Here is a 23968-nt window from a genome sequence, read left to right as displayed (position 1 = left end):
ACGGCCTGGACGAAAACCACACTGTTCCTCCTGAATCCGAGGTTCTACTATCGGCCGTATTCTCCTCTCCAGTACCCTGGCATAGACTTTCCCGGGAAGGCTGAGAAGTGTGATCCCCCTGTAGTTGGAACACACCCTCCGGTCCCCCTTCTTAAAAAGAGGGACCACCACCCCGGTCTGCCATCCCAGAGGCACTGTCCCCGACCGCCACGCGATGCTGCAGAGGCGTGTCAGCCCCACAACATCCAGAGACTTGAGGTACTCAGGGCGAATCTCATCCACCCCCGGTGCCTTGCCACTGAGGAGTTTCTTGACTACCTCAGTGACTAATTTCTTTATATAAATGCAATTTGGGAGAAAAGTTGTCACTAGTTCAGATTAGAAAAAAGGTACTTATCGACATAACCAGGAAAGGTACATTTAAATAAAAGGAAAATAAATCCATTGTAGGAGTATCTTAATTATTTCCGCAGCTGTATATATAACAAAAGATTAACAGATTGAAGTTAAAATTTAAAAAAATTAAAAATGTATTTGTACAAATTTGAGTAGCCACCAGCAGATGGCAGTGTATATACAGGAAATACAACTCCCCACGTTCACATTTATAGCTCCATTAGTCAAGAGAGCTCGGATTTCAAATTGAAATCCCTAAAAGATTATTTCTACTTCCCCAAACGTCAGAAAGAGTACAAACCTGTTGGTAGTCAACAACCTTTATTTATCCATATAGGTGAGCCACTCAAAGATGGGGGAAAAGACATATGGGACAAGATTTGACCACTATAGAGGGCTATGAACATATGGATCAATGGCATTGCAACTTCTTTAACCTCTAAATCAAGAAAGAGGCTAGTTGACTGAGAAGGAAATTAAAAGACATAAGTAACAGTGTAAACATTCATGTACAGAGAAGCAAAAAAAAAAGTACAGAAGGTCAAATTAAAACATTGATTACTTTGTAAAGAAACTAAGGGAGCAGAAGCCAAAACCTTTTTTTTCTATTATAGCTCAGCATACATTTCTACACGGCATGCAATAAGGCACCTAACTAACACAATGAATAAACCTATGCTACATGATAAAGCACAATTGTTATTCAATGGAAAAGAAAGAGTCGTTTCAATACAATGTTCACTGCCATAAAAACGTTGTTATCCTTTCATTTCCCTTTCAGATTACCCAAACATTGTTAAAAAAATACATCCGCTTGTAAAAGATTTTCTCCGTACACAACTGTTAATAGAAAGCACATACCCATGGAATTGTTGGGGGGAAACAAATGAAATTAAACATTTCAAAAAGCAAGCTATATTTTGTATTTGCATTAAAGTATACACAATCTATTTAATAAATGTTGATACTCTGTTGTGTATTCAGAATATAACTAAATGCTTTACATTGCTGTATGACAATAGCAAGGGCAGGGGAAACCTTTCGTAAGTATACAGTCCACCATTGGTGGGCAACAGGGAGAAGCACTGTAGGCATACATGTAAATATTCAGGTTGTCCGGTTTAATTCTTAACCCCTACTACCCTTCTAAATTTCCAGACTCAATGTTATAGTTACTTTTCCCCCACTTTGCATTGTCAACATCTGGAGGTTTGTCAGGTCTGTCTCATCAAATGGGTTAATTATTATTATTATGCCTTACACGGGTCTTTTTAAACTAGTGACATCCCCTGAAAGCACCATTCTGTTTTACCTACAAGAGATGGACAGGACTGGATCATACATCAAAAATGCTCTATTTTCAAACAACAGCACACTACTTACCTATACATATCTATATAAAAGAATCAACACATATTTACAGGTGATACCTACGTCTTAACCCAAGATACAGAAAACTGTAATGATACATAATAGGGGTGTTACTAGTTGAGTCTAGATCCTATTCGCTCATTTACCTGCCATTCAAAACCAATTTGACCTAATACTTCATACAAGATTGTGCCAGACTTAAACTCCTGAAAGCTTCATGAAGCCACAAAGAACATGACTAACACAAGCCAGTAATGATGGAAAATTTCATCTACAGTTTTAATCACAGATATTTCATTGAAACATGGCGGATTTGGTCAAACTGTATATGCACATTACAACTGGGATTTTTCCGTATCATCAACGTCAAGCATTGCAAATTGAAAACCATTGCTCTTGAAAAGTTAAAAGTACATGGATTCTGAATAAGCAGTTCCTTTAGAACCAGTCCGTTTTGCATTTTCTTGCATCTTGCCATACCCTTCACCATCATCAAGCTGGTCAACCCCACTCGTGGGAAGGGGCACGATTTTACTGAGCAAGATGAATTCTGTGATGCCTAGACAGTGATGACGAATGATTGAAACCCTTTCCACACTGAGCACACCTGTATGGTTTTTCGCTCTGAAGGATTCGCTGTTTCAAGATGGTAGTGTGGGGGAATCCCTTTCCTGGTGACATAGCACTATAAGAGGTCTTCTCCAAATGAACCCGTTGGTGCCTTGCAAGAGAGGACGAATGATTAAACCTCTTCCCACATTGAGCACAGGTGTAAGACTTGCCATCGGAATGAGTTCTCTGGTGTCTGGATAGCGAGGAGGAGTGATTGAAGCTCTTCTCACAATGTCTGCAGCTGTATGGCTTCTCACCCGTATTCATTTCCCTCTTTAATTGAGGATCGAAGGGGAAATCCTTATCAGCCTGGGCATACATCCTTGCCTCAATGTGGACCTTGTGATGCCTTGACAGAGAAGAGGAATGGTTAAAACCCTTGTCGCATTGAGAGCACCGGTAGGGTTTTCCACCCTGATGGACCAGCTGGTGCTTCTTGAGGTGGCGTTTCCTAACAAAGCTCTTCCTACACTGGGTGCACTTGTAGGGCTTTTCACCCGAGTGAATTCTCTGATGCTCTCGTAACGTGGAAGCCGATGCAAAACATTTGCCACACTGGGCGCATCTGTTCGGCTTGTCACCAACGTGCGTCTTCTGGTGCTGCTTGAGATTGGAAGCCGTAGCAAAACCTTTCCCGCACTGCATGCAGGTAAATGGCTTGTCACGGGCATGCAGCTCCTGGTGTTTCTTAAGATGCCGTCTGCGCACAAAGCTTTTTCTGCACTGGGTGCATTTGTAGGGTTTGTCATCCGAATGCATTTTCATGTGCTCGCGGAGAGTGATGGCTGCCGCAAAGCTCTTGCCGCATTCTGAGCATCTGTGAGGTTTTTCGGGGGAATGCATCAGCTGGTGGGGTTTCAAGCTGAATGCATCAATGACTCCTTTACCAACCATCTCAAGACCAGTGGTATAACTCTTATCAAGTTTCATGTGAATCTTCATGTGACTTCTAAGGCTGGCCTCGATGGCGAAGCTCTCACCACAGTGGACGCAAATGTAGGGGTGAGTGGCTTTGTGGATTTCAAAATGTTCATGGAGGTCAGTCATACTGCCAAAAATCTCACCACACTCACTGCACTGCAGGCCCTGGGCTTCGTGAATAATAATACCATTCTCAGACTCCACCGTAAGCTCCCCTCCGTGGTCCGATTCCACCTTTACAATATGCTCTCCACCGCCGATCTCGGTCTTCAACAGCACCTCACCAAGCAAATGCTCGTTGCCTTTGATTTCTGCGCTGCTGAAGTACTGATGATGATCATGGTGTATTTCAGATTTAATGTAGTCGTGGTCCGTCTCAGTAACCACATCCACACAAGTCACAGCTCCCAAATCGCCATGGATAGCATCCAGGTCAAGTCTTTTGTCCTCAGTCATTATCTCTGTTTCAGCCCCATAATGCAAGTCACCGACTTGCGTATGGGCTATGACACACTCGGACCCCAACGTATCGAGGCCCGGTGTGTCACATTCAGTCTCTGACTCTGCCATCAGGACGCACTCCAGCCTGACGACTTCCGTTTTTACGTCTAAGTGAAACTAAGCGCTGCTCTACGAGCACCGCTTTCCTTGCAAAGAAACGGGAGGGATTGCTTGGTTCAGGTTCGGTCAGATTCGAGTCAGGACGAGTCCTGCCTGTGGGAAGAGAACAAATGTTTAAGCCTGTTTGCATATCGAAAGAGCAACATTCCAGATAAAAACAATAGCCAATCAAAATGTTCATTCCTCATCTCAGAAACATCAAAGTTTTAATGTCTACATTAAATCATGCAAAAGCACTGAGAAATAAAGCTGTGCATAATGTTTTTCATGCGACTCATTTAAACTAAAAAGGCAGTTGACAAGTTAGCTGTTAGAATTAAATTGCGCAGGATCTGCATAAGTTGATGCACAACCAAATCCAATATGACAAATATGACATTTTGTCAAAGTCTCTATAAAGATCAGTCTGATTTTTGTTTACAACCAAAGCTAAGTTAGCAAAAATCGAAGTGGCTAAAAATGGCTAAGCTTAGCCTATGAACCGTTTTTATTTGGCTAATTTGTCAGGCTATATAAACAAGAATAAACAGTGCTTATTTCTCAGTTCCACAAGTATTGACAGATTGACATCAAACGCCAAAAGCACAATGCTGTACCCCAACTAACCTCCTCAAACGTCTTGCAGATGAAACCAAACTATTCCCTTGTTTTCAAACTTTCTCATATAGACAGTCGGATCTGTCAATGTTGGCTAGGTTAGCTGGCTAAATAGCTGCTAGTTAGCTTGCCTGAGCCTGCATTATCTGCTAACTAGCTGGCGAACTAGCTATTTTATAGATACAAGTGTCAGTTTACCTTCGATTCTAAATTTCACTGCGCATTTATCAGAAGTGCATCACCTTCCGAGTGGTGCAAAGTTGCGCAGTGGCAGACACGACAGATACACGAAAACAAGACGTCTTTCTCGGTAGGCATCTTGTGCATAAAGGTTTGGGAACAGCTAACTAGCTATAAAATGGCCGCCGCGAGTAGCTTCCGCCCTACAGGAACCATGTAAGCACGCACTCGGGCAACTCACGACGTTAATACATGCATATAATCTGGGTCATCGATAAAGTAGTTCAATTATTCGCACGGTGAATCACGTTGAACCCCCCAAACGCTAGAAAGGTAAATAGCTCAAGTTAATGGCTAATTAAATGGCTAACCACAGACGGACGCTGTTGGCGAAGCCCGGGAAAGGCGCCCCCCTTCTTACATAATACGTATCGCGTTTGTGTTTTGTGGCGTCCAAATAAATACAATTAAAAATGTATTTAAAGTCATCTGAGGTTCTGAGTTATTCTAGGTGCAACCGCTATGCTTGTCACGAGCGAGTGGATGCTATATGGTGCGCTTATCATGCTATAGTCTTAGCCGATTTTTAGCTGCGTGAAATGGCCTGTCGTCGTGCTAAGCTGCCTCGCTAGCGGAACACTAGCTGCCTCCGTCGCCATTGCTATAGAACACCTCTGGACTTCGTGACGTCCATAACGCTTCGCTACCGCCGAACAAACGCTGCTTATCGCGCCCTAACGACTCTACACATCAGACGAGACGCAATATAACTTACGCCACAAGGCACCAGTTATATAATAACCCCGACGCAAATATAGCACGCTAATTAGCCAGCTAAGTTCAATGGCAAGGATAATCTCCAGTACACATAAACATTGAAGGTTCACGTATATACACAGTTTTATTTATTTAAAAAAAAATCTCCGACCTCTTTGCCTTTTGTTGTATTATTTGCGAAATGCGATGCTGGGAGTGTCGGTGAATTCAGTGGCGTAAAGATCTTCCTTTTTTTGCGTCTGCACTGCCTGGTTGCGGTCTGCACTCTGCCACTCTTTCTCTCGCCCTCCCTCCGTACGGACGTAGCAGAATGGCGCCGCTGATCATCTGGCGCCAACGGCGTTTGGGCGCATGAGCAAAAAAGCAAAGCGTTTAAGAAACGAGTGAACGAGCGCCACCTGGCGACGCGGAGGAAGCGATCGTAAGCACAGCAGGCCAACGAACAACATTACACTTTTGACAAAGGATTGAGGTGATAAGGAAAATGGTTTAACTCGGAGGTCTCCAACCTTGTTTAAGGATAGAGAGAGGCAGGGACCCCCTGGTAAGTAATTGTTTACACAATATACAAATTACATTACAAAGACAGGCCTATTATAATAATCATTCTTGATATATGCAAAGTTCATATTTTACATAACACATTTCCCTAATAGATTGTTGAACATTATGCTCTTTGTTTTAGTTTTAATGTTTATTATTCACACATTTTAGTTTGCTAAATGAATGAATGGCAGTCAAAGGTGTCTCAGAAGCTTTCAAATTCTTAAAAATATCAAATTTTGTGTTCAACTGAACTTGTATGTTTTTATTATGGTAGTGAATGATGTCCCAGAACTCAAAACTGCTAACATTTCTCCAAATATCTTTCTTTGTGTTAAACAGAACAAAGAAATGTAAACAACCTCAAATTTAAATGATGAAAGAATTCATTTTGGGTGAACTGTCCCTTTAAAATGTCATAATCAAAAGGCTTATTTTGAAATCATCCGTCTAAATGATATTTCACAACAGGTTTTAATTGTATTTTTTTATTTATTTTGTCCGTACATTTTTTTGTTCAACCCTGACACCACAAGGTTTTGCCCTATACGGTCTATGGTTTTGCCTGTTACTAGGCTATAACATTTGTAAAATTGTGGCACCCAGGAAATAACCCTTCCTGCAATGAATAAATAATTTTGCGATTTAAAAAAATGCATACACAAATAATGTATTGCAGTTTGGTATCAACAATACCATATTTTCTAACCTTTTTATGTAAAGTTGCAATGTTGCTTGCCCTGATGGGGAACCAAATACAGTTGGTATTTTAACATAAACGTATTGGCCTACATTTTTCCTTCAAGAGTCTTCTGATGGCGATGTTAAACCCTGCTTCTGGAGGGTCACCATCATACAGGGTTGAATGCTTGAAATTTTGATCAGCAGATGTGTTTTATAAGGGTTCGATCTAAACCTTGCAGGAAGGTGGCCATCCAGGAGCAAGAATTGACACTGCTTATTTTGTGATAGTAATTTTTCCAATATCTGTATTGCCACCAGGGTGCGCCGTACGCTTTAAACTAATATCAATATGGACAAATTGCCAGTGTTACTGTGTGTAAAAGTAAAACCACTATTACTCCGTGTATTATTAAAAAGAAACACGTGGTTTATTGCTTTATTTGCTGTTTTTATGTATTTCATTTTGTAGTGAATATATACAGAACAGTTTTGGTTTGTGTCTTACAGTATTCCTGTGCTGTCTTTTATGAACACGGGGAGGCTTTGCTCTTTGTTCTCTGCCATTGCACTCTGAACGAAACATGACACAGCCAGCCATCATTTAATACCTGCCATTCAACAACACCATCTGCTGAGCTCCTGTTTAAACCCGTAGAGCTTCTCACCTCGGCCTCCTGCTTCAGGTTGCTAGAATCATACTGTGTGTGGTAAAGCTCAGAGATCTTTAATGATACTGTATCCAGTTTTCATTGTCTTACTGTAAGGTTTTGAAATAGCTTTATTTTTAACAGTAAGCTATGGTTACCTCAGCCTGCCTTTGTTAGTTTAGATGCAGGATTAGCTGCAGGCCCTTTAACTCTGGTCATGAATTTTTCATGACCATCAAAGGCAGGGCCATTGCAAAGGTAAACTTGGTTGTTGTTATAGATCCAACAAGACCACATTTTAGAGCAGGAATTCAGAAGGAATATTTAATGAATGTCTTTTATCGTAATGTTAAGTTAAGCTGTTTGTACACATGTAGTATTATACTTACATTGCTGACAAATATAACACTGTAATATATGTTTTGTTAAGGCATTTTAATATATGTTTAATATATGTTTTGTTAAGTCCCCATATTATGACTAAATCTATTTGCATGTTCAAGTTATTTTTAAAATTGAATTTATACACTTGTTTATTTATTCAAGGTCATACATTTCTAACAGGGGTGATGTTGGTGAAAGCGAAAATAATAAAGGCATTTTGTTATACTTTTATGTGTGCCAATTACCTTCTAATACAGATATAATGTAGGGGTACTTTCATCAGATAATCCCTTGTTTTGTTCAGACATTCTCTTAACACTAAAGGACCGGTTTACAAAAAAATATTTACAGAAAAGAATCAAACAATTGGTTAAATGCAAAATGGTAATGAGGCAAGTATATAAAAATGTGCCTAAATTCATTTCCTAGTAATCTTGAATTTTTATTTACATTTGTTGAAAATAATTCTATACATTTTATACATCTGATCTGATGTTTAAAGTTTAAACATTCATGACAGGGGTAAGTTTGAGTAGAGAACTCTGAGAGTGAATGTTGTTACTCTTGGAGTGGAGCTTTTCTAAATTCTGCAGGAAACTCTGATGCTTCAGTCCTTTGAGTATGGCCGAGTTACTGGAGGTCAAGCTCATGTGAGTCCTGCAAATCAACGAAAAAAAAGTTATCCTCTATTATAAAATCAGTAAAACCCTTTAAGTATAATGTGAAGTACCTTTGAAGTACTATGAATATAATTTCCTGTTATTAATCAAGTGACTACATTATGAAATAAATGATCAGAACAAACTAACCTTGGCGAGTCAATACCACTATCTGCTGTGTAATTTAGATTCTCTACGGTTGCTCCTGCGCAGGCTCCTGTCGGGTCCCTCACACCTGTATTGTGAATGTTGCCAGCATCTTCTGTTGTCTTTGCTGTGCTTTGATGGCCGTCCTTTAGCTCTGGGTGACATATCCAGTGGTTGGATTTTCCCTCAGCTTCATCTGCAGACTTATGTATTGTTTCTGTTTCCGAGTCCAATTCGCTTGTGTGACAGTAGTCGAAAATGCTGCTTTCCAGTACTTCAGTGGGTACATCATCGACTGAATTTGACTCATGCAGTCTTTTCCCCAAGCCCTGGGCATCTTGTCTGGAGCTAGAAGCTTGCTGAAGAAGAGACACAGTCTGCCACCTATATTCATGCTGTCTTTGCGTGGTGCTAACAGGTTTGTGATGGGCACCGGATACGCGGCCCTCAATGAAACTGGCATCCCAGTCTTCATCCAGACAGACAGGCTCACGACAGCGAGATGTGCCAGTGTGCAATAGCTCACACTCATCCTCATTCATGCTAAAGGAGCTACAGACATCCCCATCTTCATCTGTCTTCTGATAGATGTGCTGTTCATCATCACTGTCACTTTCAGTGTGGTTCATGTCTCGGTTCTGAACATTGGACAGTTGTTTGCTGCTTGTTATGTTGCCAGATTGCTGATGTGAAGACAACAGATCAGGACGTTGATGGGACTCCTCCTTGCTGTTGAGTAGATGTAGGGAAAGTCTGCGTTGAATTGTGGGTTCGGGCCACGAGAGAGGTGCTTCTTTTGAGTCACATAAATAAGTGGGATCTACAACGTTGGAATCAGTTCTTATGTCTCCGTCTTGAAAGACATTGTGTTTATGTTCTCTTACTCGGCCATTTCTCAACTCTCTGCTTCTAACTTTGGTCTCGCGAAGCTTTATTTTGTCCTCTATCCTCAAAGTGCTGCTCTGAGGGTAGATAGAGCTGTAATCTCCACAAAGCTCTGTAATTGGTTTAACGTCTAAGCTGGAGTCCACTGTTTGGGCTCTTTCGCAAGGTGCGTCCATTAAGGTGTTGGATCTCTCTACACCGTCAGGAATTGCTGTGGCCCGGTGAGGGTCCCAAGACTTTGACCTGTGACCAATTCTTTCTCGACGGCCAGCAATTAGATTTTTGGGTTCTCTCCTTCTATGACCAGCATTTGGTTCCATGTCTCTTCCTGGTGATGCAAAAAATGGGTTTTCTATCTGTTTCTTGTAAACACATTTTGGATTCAGAATCGTGCTTTCGTCATGGTTGCCAGGGTCCTCTAAAACCAATTCCAGTCTGAGGTGAGGCAGAATCAGATTATCTGCCTCTAAATCTTCTGCACATTGCTGAGTTTTGTTCTTTGCTTTCTGTTTTTCTCTGGACGAAGGCCCTTTTCTTTTACTTCGAGTAGCTCTAGGGACCGATTTCCTGCCCCCGGCCTTTGAGGTCTGATGCCTTTGCTTAGACACAAGAGCTTCGGTTGAAATGCCCTTGTCAACAGCTCTCTCCGTGGCCCACTCAGCTTTCACTTCAAGTTTTTTCATAAGAACCGTGTGTTTTACTAGATTGTCCACAGTCAGCTCTGGGTTGATCCGTTTGATGATGGCATGTTCTAGGTCTCTGGGGAGGTTATTCAAATCGTCTTCATCTCTGACAGGCCATTCTTCGGGTGGAAACTGTCCAGAGAATGTGACGTATTCTTTCTTGAGCTTGCTTTCCTTCTTCCCTGTGTTTCTACGAAACAGATTAAGGCCGAATTTGCGACCTGCTTTCTCCTTGTCCTTACGGCTGGTGGTGGATTTGCTGATCTCGCTGGCCTGGCAATCCGCTGCTGTAGAAGTGGACTGGTGCTGAACGGAAGGCTTGTGTTCTCTCGGCCACTTGAGGCTTTTGCCCGTGCACTCACTTATGCTGGTGGATTGATGATCTTGGACAGATGGAGGGACATTGGATGGAGAGGTGAAACAGCTGCAGGATTTACAGTGAGCCATGCCAGGCACCTCAGTAATAGCGTCCAGGCAGCTCTCGTTGCTCACCAGGTAGGTGATGGGAGGAGGTGAGGGCAGGTCATTGTCAGCGGTACTCCACCAGTTCCTCTCTTTCACCATGTTGTTGGTGATGAAGTACGTTTGAGGAGTAACAACAAAGTAGCCCTCGCCAGTGTGATAAATCTTCCTCTCCTTTATAAGATTTCCCAGAGCATTGTAGAGGATATCCTGAGTAGGAATGGTCATTCCTAAATGAAATGGAAATATTGGGGTCATTTTGGCTTTTCAGCAAGACATGGATATGTTGGCAAAATGTTTATCTGGATATATAGGAAACTCATTTCAAATAAAATGTTTTTTGGGGGGTGTTGAACATTCCCATACAGAAAATGTTTATTCGCAAAAACAGATAACTCAGTTTTTAACTTTTTTGTTGTGTTATGTTTTTATTGTGTTTTAGTTATTACTCATGAGTTATTGCTCATTAAAAATTTAACATTTAAAGATCTGCTTTTGCAAATACTAATTTAGCAAATTGTTCAATATATTTAATCATTTAATATGTATTTGAATATATAGCGAATAACACATTGTTCATTTATTACAATATTACAATGTATTAAAACATAAAGAATTTCCACTTCTTATATATTGAAAATATACGTAAATGTATTATATAATATATTGCATGATATTTTCCATTATATTCCCATATATTAGTTTTGTAAAGATGTGAAGTTACCAGGGTGTGCTTTCATCATGTGATTGATCAATGCTTCCTGGCTTACAACCACATGGGCAGCATTCATGTCCGAAATGACAGAGCACAATATTTCAGACAGTGGGATGAACTGAGACTGTGAGATCGGCGACATCTGCACTGGCGAGAGATCACCTGTGGAAACAATTTAAAAAAGTCCAGTCAAGTAAAACTCATTCATCACTACGTTAATGAATCCTCATGTCATTGAACACCTATATGACTCTTTCATTTGTTGAACGCAAAAGAAGATATTTAGAAAAATGTCTCAGTGGTTTTGTCTCCATACAAAAGAGGTGGGATCCAGTGTTGTTTGGTTACCATCATTCTTTGAAATATATATAAAAATATATAAAAGATATAATATATATATATATATTGCCTTCTGCAGAAGAAAGAAAGTCATACAGGTTTGGAATGACATGCTGCAGACTAAATGAGGAATTTTCACTTTTGGGTGAACTATCCGTTTAAGTCACTTGTCCTGAAATATTTAACAATACAGCTTCAATGCATTCAAATTAAAAGCTAAATGTGTATATAGCAATGCTGTTTCCTGTGATGTCTGGGTAAATACGTTTGCGCCACATCTGTCCCTAATTTAAAAAAACTTTCCTGCACTGAATTTGCATTTAGATGTAGTTGTCTGATCCCCATTTAAAATTTTACTCCACTTTTCTGTGGTTTTCTGGTCAAGCATTAACGTCAACTCCTGCACTGAATGTCACGCTAGCAAAGTCCTGATTATTAACTAGGCATGGCTACATTGAATCCTGGACACCTGCCACCACTGTCTTTCCCTTCTGTTATTGATTAATAAACCAAGCCCAGGTAACATCTCCCTCCATACAGAGTTCATCTGTAACTAATGTTTAGATGTTTTCCCGGGAACCAAACCCTCTCAGGCCTGGAAACACGGTTGATTCATCAGTCTGTGGCATTCAGCAGGTCTTTCCTTCATATGTTCATGTTTGCAATCTCACTGTCTGCTGCTGGAGGCCTGTTTATATGTGCCTCTCTTAGAAGTTTGCGATCGCTAATGAAAAGGTCCTTATCCCCGAATAATGTAAACATATGTGCTCCTCACATATGGACTACATAAGTCATTCCCGGTCTGGTGGCAGTAGAGGCCATTCCCAAAAAAGCCTTGTACAATTTTAGTTTTATAGAATAAAAACAAACAAAAGTAATTACTTTGAAAGATAAAATATAACAACCAATGTTACTGGGTTTATTTGAGCATGTTAAATAAAACACGTTCTCCCTATTCAAGTCCTACACATTTTACAAGAAGTCACTTTTTTACCAGGGATGGCGTTTTGTCCTAATTCCTTCCTATTAAATGTCTGACTCCCTGTGTGCTTGGCAACAGATCCATTGTGTTTTGTTGTGACCGAATGCTCGGAGATAATAGTATGCTAAAACCTTTCCTTTCTACTCAGAGTTCACTTTTGACACTGTTTTCCATGGGAAAAAGACCTTCCGTCGAGGGTCTTAGACAGGAAATCCTCTCAACGTTTTGACCTCATGGTTTCTGAGAGGTGTGAGAGAAAAAACTGATGAATAGTTTTAGTTTCAGGAAAGTGGTCAGGGAACGGCACATCTTTATGTTGTCATTGACAGACATCTTAAAGACTTCAGCAACAGCAAAGATGTTTATAATATCATTTACATTACAGAAACCTTGCATGCAACAAATCTTGAATCTAACAACAAAAGATGTTTAGGGGTAAGTGTGCTTCAAATGGAGTCTTTTCGGAGAGAAAGTGGGAAACGTTTTGCACAACAATCGGAAGATCTGGCTCTTTTATCTGACTGGGACATGTGGTTGTTGCTAAGGACACATGTCCTCTTAATCTCTCCAGGGAAACTGACCTTATTGTATCATGAAGCTACTCTGACGACTTTAAAACCTTTGTCACATAAATGCCTCACCGGATACCATGACAACCATGTCACTTTGCGAATAGTGCCAAGGAAGGTGTACACAAAGTCACATGCAACTTAAAGTCACCATGAAATCAAACAGGAAAATTCGAAGTGTTTTGAACAGTGTTGCGGTGATTATTATAAATGATTTATCCTTGCAAACTATTATTTATTTTTAATTCATTTGCACATTAAGCTCCTTTCCCCCTCTTCACCACAAAAAAAAGGTAGGACTATACTCACTGTCCAATGGCCAGGCAATTTTAGCCCTCCCCTGCAGGCCCAACTTACAACAAACCAATCAAAATGGGAAGGCCAAAATATAGCCCCGCCCCACATTTTTTCTAATTTAACTCGGATATACTGTACGTCACGATACGGAAAAGAAGTCAATCACAACTTCCGTTTCAAGTCTAAAATGTGGGGGGTTGACATAAAGTGTTTAGGGAAAATCAGAGGTATGAGAAAACAAAAGAAGGGAGTCATGAAGATCAAATACAGCAGACACATATTAAAAATGCAAAGCTTTATGGGACCCATAAAATATTAAAAAATGTTCAAATACAGTCAAACTGGTATTGTTGAGATTTTTGTGATAGCATCAACTTTAAACTGTAATTTTTCTGCACTTTAAAGCAGGGTAGGCAATTCTTTCCCACTTGTCTGTTAAACTATATATATATATATATATATATATATAAACTACATAAGTGTACACCGCCTCACACCCTGCTCGAGTAATCTTTCATCACTATTGCATTCATGTGTTTTTCAGGAGGCGTGACTTTAGAGATCTCTCTGAAGAGAAGAGTGTGATCATCTGCTCAATGGGATCTCATCTTCTCGCTCAATGCAAAGAGCATTGTAAAAACGCATTTTTATATAAAAATACATTCTGGCACCCAGCTGCCGTAATACTAGCATTTTTTTACAGTGAGCTTAAATTTTTTTAGGAATAGATAGCTTATTAAACAGTACCTTGAAAAAAAGCAAGAAAAATAAATCAATCAATCTAAAGTAAATAAATGCCCATGTCAAGCATTCAACAGGTTAACCAAGACACAGAAAAAGTATTGTTTTAGTTCTGTTGAAAACACTCTGGTGGTATATGGGCGTCAAACCTCACACAGGGAAACCACAGAGGTAATTAAAGTTTATGTGCATAAAGTGGTTAGGTGCGGTATATATCACGTCTATATATCTACTGGAGATCTACCAGCTAACAGCCCAAATAAAAGACCCTGAACCCACTAACCACAGTCTTTATTTTCACTTGATAATTAGATGCAGGTGTGTTGGAAAGTGGTTGGAACCAAACTATTCAGGAAGGTAAGATTACCAGGAGCAGGGCTGAGCACCCCTGACCTAAATAAACATCACCAAAACGTGAGTGGCCAAAACAACAAAAACGCAAAGTAGGCTGAAATTCTTCTGAAGAAGGTGGGAAAGAGAAAGTGAATAAAAGGTAACCTGATAACACCACACATGTAGGCGACTTCCTGGCCCTGTGCTTTATGGGAGGCTAAAATGACATGCTTCTGAAAGCGCACAGGGTGTCATGAAATTCAAAGCATCAAAGAATTGCCTTGAAATAAACATATTTTATGCTGGAATTTTGAACAATGCTTATACAGCTAAATCCCATGAACTCATAGAGCTTTACTGGAAAATTGACAAAAAGTCAATTATCTTTTTTAAGAATAAACAGACAATTATCTCAGCACTACAGAATGTCACGCATGGGCTGTGTGGGGTCAAACAGATTCTAACCCTAGAAATGCTTAACATATGGTTGAATGTTACACCATTAACCAGCACTATACTGCAAGTTTTCAATGGCCCATTATTTGCAGGGGCCTGGTTGTGAATTGGTCTTTGCTCACCAATAAAGAAGTTTGGATGACATCACAAGGTCAAGAGGTCACCTACCAATAAAACAGCACTTCAGACATCCAAGTTCATGACTCAAGAGAATCAAAGTCAGAATAAACTCAACACATGCAGTAATATATTATAAAGTCTCGAGCATACCGGTATTGGGAGAAACAACTAGTCTGACTTTCAAAATTGTTTGTAAAGATGTGACACTATTGACAATATGTTTTATTGTTTTCTGTTCCTCTAAAAAGCATTTGCAAAAACAAGCCAATGGATCAAGTCAACAAATCCAGTAGCCACCATTTTCCGGTTTCTTACCGGTTTCAGCAGTTGTGGGCATAGTTTAAAATGCTGTCAGTAGTACCATAGTCCGCTTACGGATGTACCTGAGCACATCTCCACTAAGACACCTTTACTATCCATTTACAGCAACTGCTGAAGCTAGTATTACTCAAAAGTGTGTACAGGGCAAACCTCTCACAAACAACCATTCAAGTTGCATTTATTTTGTGTGGGTTTGAAATCTGATGCTAAAAATGTGTCTTAATTTGGTCTAATGGAAAAATAAACCTGTTTGACTAATTCTTTCATGAAGGAATGATGAATGAAATCTCTAGTTTGCTAGGCTGGTTATAAAGACTACTTTACAATGTTGACATTCAATGTGCCTTCATGACATAGTCTCTGATCTTGTCTAGAAAGGCTTAAAACACTGATCAAAACATATCTAGACGTTTATGGTTTTAATTTTTAATAAAAAGTAAAAAATTATCAGGTAATTTAACATCCTCACTCACACAGTTAACTGAAAATGTCTAATCCAATATTATTATTTTGTAAAATGGTACAGAAAACTAACAATCTTGTTTCATTGTAGAGAGCTATTTTCTGTGCATAGCGTGTTGTATCAGATCACACAAAAGAAGGTCATTATCAATTGGCAGGGTATCTCGAGTTCCCAGGCTCAAGTATACTGAAGTTCTTTTGACCTGATGTAGGTTCCCTACCTCAAGAAGAGTAAATGTAAGCATCTGCTATATTCAGCAACAATAACCAATAGCCTATATTACCAAAAATATATATTTGGAATCAATAATGACATATAAGCTATGTATTTGATCAAAAGTGTGCACCTATTGTTTTTTCAAGTAAAGCTATTTTGATTTTGGCACTCACTTATTTTAATATTTTGTAAACAGGTCATATTTATGGTTAAAACATGACACCCTCATATTTTCTGCCAATATAGTCCACATTATGTCCACTCTAAACTTAAAAAAGCTTAAGGTTGAATAAGGTTATATGTAAAGTTGTATGGACCTCAAAATGGCCATCAAAAATCATTAATGTTGTTGGCAAATAAATCTAATTTCGGTTTTTCAATTTTTTTAATCGCTTAAAATGTTGTCATACTATATAATATGTAAACCCTTTTGTGTATAGTATTCAATTGTAAGCGTTACACCCCTAGTTTGCTGATTTGCTCATTGTTTCAGGCGTTTCATACTACCAGACATTATCAAAACCACAGTTAACACCACTAAATAAGATCCACTCTGGTAATTTCCACCAGATGAGAACCACTTCCTCTAAAGCTGAGCTCATACTTTGGGTTTGTGATCCTTACATTGGGAGGAAATTCACATATTGTCCGAAACAACCAAAAAGTCCCAAACAGCTAAACATTTTGTTACAGAAACTTGTCAATTAGGAGCATAGAATTGGGTTTAGTATCTAGCTGAGAGCTCCCACTCAGGTCATGTTTACTAAACAGTGCACACCGCTTACATCATCTTTGGACAGGGTCGAAATGAAAATATGAGACAGGTACAGTTCACCTATTCCAGACACATCTGCTGCATTTCTTACCAGTAGGAGCGCAGGATAATCGTTTCATTTGTTTTTAATGGCCCAGATCTCCACCTGGCTGTGATCTCCATAAATATGTCATGCAGCTCAGATTTCATCAAGGGTTGACTTCCTGTGAAATGGGAAAAGGATGCTGCAACGATGTCCAGTACAGACATCCGGTTTTCAAATATAATGCCAATACCATTCATATCAGGATGAATAAAGGACATCCATCAAGTTATATGGATTGGGAAGGAAAACATTGTGCAAGGCATGCCTAAATAACTCGGGACCACTCATGCATATAGAGAAGCTGAAGCCCCTGCACAGGCACCTATACACGCCCTCACATGTGTGTTCATAACAAAGTGCGAGTCTTGTGTGCTGTGTTTGGACAGCATGAACATTTACAGCATGAAGATAATTGAAGTCACACGGACAGATTCATTTCTCAGAGGTGATATTAGTCAAGAGAGACAAAAGATAAGACCCCCATCTATCTTGCGGTTCTGTCGGGGTTGTTTAACTACAGTGGGGGATAAGGGAAACTAGTCAAAGTTGATTTAGGAAGAAATACACATGGCTTCTTGTGGCAGGCTTTGGTTCAGTGTTTGGTTATCTTATGAAAACATTCCATTGGTTGCTTTCTTAGAAACCTGATCTAGCTCCAACTTTATCTCCTAACGCTGGTCATGTACACGGCATATGACCACATGGATTATTTTATATACGTAAACCACTAAAACATGTATATTGTCTTGTGTACCCCGGATTGTCTGCCTGTGATGATGCTGTGTGGTTTTTTCAATGAAGTTTCAGTCCAATATTAAAGTTTTATGTACCGGTACACGCAAGTTTCTTTTCTTTTTTCTGCTCTGCTTCAATGAAACAGGGACGCTTTTGTTCTTTTTCAAACACATGCTGACTGAACTGTGCTTCCTCTGTTTACGGAGCACACCTGGACATGTTGTGGTCAGCAACAGCATCTTAGAGGGCAGGACCAGAGAGCAATGACCTTTGGTGCTTTGTTATCCAAGAGGGCAACTGTCAATGCATGAGAACCACAGGGTGTTGACCTCAGTATAAAAGACACAAGCACAATGCCATGTCATGGCTAATGAGTTGAGATCTGAGAGATGTCATCAACAAATCAAGTAGCTATGGATACAGGAACTCCAGTCTATATAGGTAAATGTAGTATTAAAGGTTTAAGGACACCTCATTTGATTGAACAAAATCAGATCACAGCATGTTGATAAACATTTTAACTGTGCCTAAGAACACATTAACAACAAAACGCATGAATGTTGAATGTTCAGACTAATGAAAGCATGATCCAAAGTAACTCAATAACGCAAAGACCACAGACAATCACTGTAAGCACATTAGAATTTAATAGATTGTTAGACTAAAGCAATGCGTGAATATCTTTTCGCAGTTATCATCAAAGACCTCTCCAGTTCTATGACCACTGTTTGAAGACTGAACCACATTACATAAAACAACTATTCCAGCTGTAAAACGTATAGTTTGCTTTTCAAAGTCATTTCAAAACTCTCTTTGTTTGCAGAACACAAAAGAAGATATTTTGAAGAATGTTGGTAACCAAACAACACTGGTCCCTATCGACTTCCATTGTAAGGACACAAAACCACTGGAACATTCTCAAAATATCTTCTCTTGTGTGCCGCAGAGGAAATAGTCATATACTGTCTTTGACTGACATGAAGGTGGAAATATTTATATTTATTATTTATATTTTATTATCCTGTTAATAGGTACTAACCATAGTGGGCCAATTTAAGTATTATGAGCAAGTTACCCTTGTGATTAAAACAACAAGGTCGCTTTAACTTCACAGTGCAGTGCTGTGTAGTCTAGACCCCAGAGAACAGTCCGTCTTTTCACTTAATGTATACTGATAATCAAGAGGACACCGGCTAATTCATCAACCCATCTTCTGACGGATAATCACAGCCGCTAACATTTTCCTGCTGACTAAACACAAGCCTACAAGTAGGGCTTTGGGGATACTTGCAAAAAGTCTCGAATAAAGAGTGAACCCAAATCAGCAAGTGTGAACAGCAAACTCAGATGTTAGAGATCAATGTCCAGAGGTGAGAAACTCTATAGTCCACTTCAGGGGACAGTTCACCAAAACATGAAAATGATGTCATCATTTACTCACCCTGTATTCATGGATCTATTGAACACAAAATAAGATATTTTTAAGAATGTGGGAAAGAAAAAAACTGGGGCAATCCTACTACAACTACTACTATGGTAGTCAAGGGTGCCCCAGAACAAAATATCTCCTTTTGTGTTCAACATAACAAAGAAATGTACACAGGTTTGGAACAACAGGAGGGGGAGTAAATGACGACAGAATTTAGATTTTTGGATGAACAATCCCTTTAAAACAAACAGATAAAGAAAATCGCACTCAAAGGCTAAAACAATATCTTCTCTTACACATAAATCATCAAAGAATCAGATAAGAATAACGTGTTTTTGTTTACTGGTTAAAATTTAGATTTAGTCTGTGGTAGTGCACTGAGCATGAAACAAGCGACAACAGTTTCAGGGGCAAAGCTATAAAATTGACTGGCGGACAGCACATAATTCAGGACTATGGGCCCTGGTGAATGAGTAATAAAGTACGATTGAGACCAGTGCTGTGCTCATGTCACCACGTTGGACAATCCAACCCGAGGTCTAAATCATTTGCATGCAGATGAAGAAATACAGACAATTATCCAATGTGCAACAAAGTGTAAAAAGCTCAATGTACGTCATTGCCTGTAACATCTCCGGCCAATAGTAATGTGTGGTCCTAACGCACTCCTCAATTATAAACTGATCTCTCCGTGTCGACAACTTCAGTGTTTGTTAACATGCTGCTTCTGCAGGACCAAATGGCCATTCTTACAATCTGCTTCATGTTTTTAGAGGGCAAACCAGATGCCTCTTGGAATCGGCGACACCTGGAGCAACAGAAACCCACACTGTCACAAAAGGTCTCTCACCTCAACACGGGACCAATAAAAACAATATTACCTCGCATCAAAACCAACAAAACGCTACATTGTAAAATGAGATGGCACAATTTTGGTTAATTTTCTTCAGCTTAAACCGAGCCGTGGAAATTAAGTCAGAGAAAGAGGGGGGTTATAATGCTCCCCAGAAATCATATTTCCTGTCATCTGGAAATAATGCAGTTATGTTGCATGCGTGCAGTTATGCCTTAAGCGTGCTGAGGTCTCATCGGGAATGGTTGGTCAGGTTAGGAGGATACGGAATGAAAATCACGTTGTGGTTCTCTATGAGTGCTCTAAAGAAACAAAGAGGGAACGTCTATGGAGGGTGAGGATGTGTGGGGCATGTTCGCGTATATGTAGGCCATTTAAGAAGTATATTGATCGAATAAAGGTTCATGTCTACTTAACAAACATGGATAAAGATGTCATTCTCAGCTTTTGGTTATAGGCCACCATGACACCAGGGGATCAACAAAGTGTTAACTAAGAAAACAAATCTCGAACCTAAAGCCTTTCTCAAATTTCCCTCCCATTGAACAAGTCGAGCCATTGTTCACACCAACCCCAGTTATATCTATATTTGTAATCTTTCCCATCAGTTTCATGACATCCAAGCCTATTTCTTTCACAGAGGAATGAGCAAACAATGCAATTCAACACATTCAAGGTTTCCGCATTCAAGCAAACCCGTGTTATTTATTTATTTATACATTTGAAATAGTCCAATGTACATCACCTACCCACTGCTTTGATGATGTATCCTCTGGGTGACCTGAGCGCCCTGCGCATCCAAGCCTCCCTCAGCACCTCCAGGTTGTTGGCATTCCCTTGGACAAGCAGCACGTAGTTCTCCAGCCATCCTTGGAAGGAAACTTCAGTCACCGCGCTTACGAGCCTTTTATTCCAAAAGCTTCGCGAATTTTGCGATTTAAAATCCTCAAACACGTCCTGTCCGCGAGTGCCGGATTTCGTGTCCTCGTCCCGACACAGAACGACGGCGAGCGAGGCGGCTGATAGTTGCACCACTCTTGGCTGTAGAGACATTTCTTCCCTCCCGTGCGAAAGACTCGATCAAATGTATCTCATTCTAATTATTCCGCCACATCATTCGGCTTGGTCGACTGCAGAAACACGGCGTGGATGTGCCACATTCCTACAAAGGAGCTCCCGGCCGCGTCTGTCTGGATTCCGCATCGGTACTTCGGTATCTGCGGGCTCCCTAGGCAACCGCTGCTGAGAGGCCAGGCGCAGCAGCTCTCGACCAATGAGGAGAGACCTCTAATTATAAAGGCGTGGTCGCGTCTAGACTGCGCTAAAAAACCGCAGGTAGTAAACAAACCGTGTTTGGAGAAGTCGGTAGTTTGCTCACTTTATTTCGACTGTTGTGTTTTCGTCATTTACATTTCTAAAGGGATATGTTTCATAACCCGAACAATGAGGTCATTCTCGAATTTAAACTGCGAATTTATGTTTCAAATGATTCATTTTGTATATTTAGATTATTGCATATTTAAACATTACAACATTACAATTTAAACAGAGGTGGACATTACTTACGTATTTTTACCCTCGAGTACATATTTAAATATCTGTGTTTTCACTTTGGAAAAGTTTAACTTCACTAAATTAAAAAAGCATATATATATATACCATAGTATTGGTTTTTACCAATACTCTTACCAATATTGGTTTTTACACATAAATTATGTTTTTTACCTTTTAATACTTACGTACAAGCTCAGATCTAGTACTTTGACTTTTTATCTTTGACTTAAGTATCTAGATGTAGCTTCTACTTAATTCAGGTTTTAAAATAAAAAACCATGTTAGTATACTGCAGTAAAAGTTTATTAGGTCATTTTTAGGTAAGTACACATGCTTAAAATAAAAATGAAGCGTAAAAAATACTTTAGTGCTGCACAGCTCTGTATTTAGATTTTATTTATATAACATAAATGATTAAAAAAAGACTGATGAACTCTTAAATATTTTTTAAACGTGCCTAAACTGTAAAAATAATTTGAAATATTTTGACTGTTTTATACTGTTTTATTTCATGTTTAATTTCCTCTTTCAAAATTTCCATGTGTTTTTTAAATGCGAGATAAACTGCAAACGGTGGGTATACATTACATAAAAACATGTCATTTCACTTGAAAAAATCATTTATTCTACCTGAATATTACCATTTTTTACAGGAATCTTTTACAGTGAACCTATTTAGGTTGATCTGCGTCATTGTGAATTTACCAGGTTAGCCTTGTATTAACATTTTGTCTGCAGTTTCCAAACATAACTTGAATAAAACAACCATTTTGTACCATTTCTCCACCATCTTTGAGAAGTTTACATTTCACAAAACGGGGCGACTGAAATCGAAGCTGGAGATCTGGTGTGATGATAGACACATCAAAAGTGGGTTTGATATGTGTGTATGACCACAGGGTGAGGGTCTGGCAGCGGAACCGGATATTGCGTTTCCTCCGTGTGTGTAAAGAATACATTGCCTCTTCCCACCATAAATCATGTTAGAGGTAGACGTGCACGAACGCACTCTTTTTGGAAGATTGCCATATAAGTTCAAGACCCCCGCAAGTAAATGAATAAGACCCTGTGTCCTAACATACATCTGTATTTAAAGTCAGCCAAAGCATCTGTTCTGACCACATCAGGATTGGTAATTTTCTTTGTATATAGGCTACCTAATTTCACCAAGGTCAAGAATCAGTGCATTTCCCCTTTGGCCAAGAATTCCATTGAACTTACCAACATGCACATGTTTTTAGAGATGAAAGAAAATCACATGCACAAAGTCTTCACTGGAACTCTTGATCTGGAGACCACTGTTGATTTTCTTATTCTTTAACTCGTCTGAAACAGATGAAACAACCTACAATACATTCAAGGGCAGAGTTTTCATTCTCATGGAATGTCGTGCAAGAATAGTACTTGAAGACTTGCCTTTGACTGTGATTTCCCTTTCCATCTGAAATGCGACTCCTTCATTATGAGTGCACATGTAAGTACTCTCTGTCCTGCAGTAAACTGGATCAAAGACGCCCTTCACTGCTTCCTGTTCGAATTTTATGGTGTGAGCTGATGTATATTAGGCAGTTAAAAGTGCCATTAGACATTAGAAGAAAAATCAATGTGGTACTGAGTGGTACATCAAAATGTGCTTTTGACTGAACAAATGTGTCTGGTCTAGTCCAAACATTCATACACTTTGCGTCTTACATTAGGAATGTCTTATTTTGCTTTAACAGGACAATGGACACACAGGACTACTCTAAAACCTCAAGGATCTAGATTTCAAAGTGTGTGTGTATGTCCGGATATCATTTTCACACGAAACAGGAAACTGATAAATATTTATTTACCCAGAAAAAAGTCTGGACATAGGTGTAGATATCGATTCAACCTTTTAATACATTTCGTTGCACTGTACTTGTATGTGTGTAATGACAATAAATTGAATCCAATTAAGAAAATGTTCAAGGTAATATAGTGTCACCCAATATGTTTATATGACACGAACGGCATTATACTGTACATGATACATCTGGGAACGAATAGAAAGCAATTGCCTAATTCTGTGGCGATGATGGCAGTGTTTGTTTTGTAAAAGTTGTAAAGGGTGACAATAAATCCAGCTTAACACACGACAGATAACGACGTCCAATTACACAAAATTATTCAAACAAGTGTCTGAACATGCTGATGTTCACAGTAAAGTGCAAGATGAGCAGACGGTTTAAAACCAAGTAATAAAGTAATTGCAGGGTGCAGTAAGAAGTAAATACTCAAGGAAGATCTCTGCAGGTGCACAGGATGATGTATGTTTTGGGAGCTACTTTTTATACTTTCAGCATTTTAGTAAGGGTCGTGAACTCGACTCAGATTTCTGTTCGTTGTCATCTGTCACTTCATAAGAAGTGTCTGGACAGCGCAAACTTTCATT

At 39.5% G+C, this 23968-nt stretch overlaps 2 protein-coding genes across 3 annotated transcripts; both read right to left on the bottom strand.

Moving 5' to 3' along the window:
- Positions 1-700: 700 nt before the first annotated feature.
- Positions 701-5820, bottom strand: LOC306903553 (uncharacterized protein). Of its 2 annotated transcripts, none has more exons than XM_079472819.1 (2): positions 5627-5820; positions 701-4014 (listed from the first exon to the last, which is right to left on the bottom strand). In XM_079472819.1, the coding sequence occupies exon 2, from the start codon at positions 3868-3870 to the stop codon at positions 2299-2301; it is 1572 nt and encodes a 523-aa protein (XP_079328945.1). In that variant the 5' UTR covers positions 3871-4014; positions 5627-5820; the 3' UTR covers positions 701-2298. The 2 variants fall into 2 exon arrangements, with proteins under 2 accessions (XP_079328945.1, XP_079328946.1); XM_079472820.1 differs by having other exon boundaries at positions 4528-5803.
- Positions 5821-7109: 1289 nt separating this feature from the next.
- stox1 (storkhead box 1) lies at positions 7110-21217 on the bottom strand. Its single transcript, XM_079472818.1, has 4 exons — positions 20748-21217; positions 11294-11446; positions 8543-10799; positions 7110-8390 (listed from the first exon to the last, which is right to left on the bottom strand). Exons 1-4 carry the CDS (start codon positions 21049-21051, stop codon positions 8237-8239), a joined length of 2868 nt encoding a protein of 955 aa, XP_079328944.1. The 5' UTR covers positions 21052-21217; the 3' UTR covers positions 7110-8236.
- Between the last annotated feature and the right edge of the window lie 2751 nt (positions 21218-23968).

Source organism: Barbatula barbatula, assembly GCF_947034865.1.
Source record: "Barbatula barbatula genome assembly, chromosome: 14".
Classification (NCBI taxonomy): domain Eukaryota; kingdom Metazoa; phylum Chordata; class Actinopteri; order Cypriniformes; family Nemacheilidae; genus Barbatula; species Barbatula barbatula.
This window is presented reverse-complemented; position numbering and strand designations above follow the sequence as displayed.

Coding starts and splice junctions, on each gene's coding strand:
- LOC306903553 (XM_079472819.1), bottom strand. CDS start 3,870: ATGGCAGAGTCAGAGACTGAATGTGACACACCGGGCCTCGATACGTTG.
- stox1 (XM_079472818.1), bottom strand. CDS start 21,051: ATGTCTCTACAGCCAAGAGTGGTGCAACTATCAGCCGCCTCGCTCGCC. Junction 11,447..20,747: donor ATACATCATCAAAGCAGTGG/GTAGGTGATGTA, acceptor TTGTTTCCACAG/GTGATCTCTCGCCAGTGCAG. Junction 8,391..8,542: donor AGTGGTATTGACTCGCCAAG/GTTAGTTTGTTC, acceptor GTTGATTTGCAG/GACTCACATGAGCTTGACCT.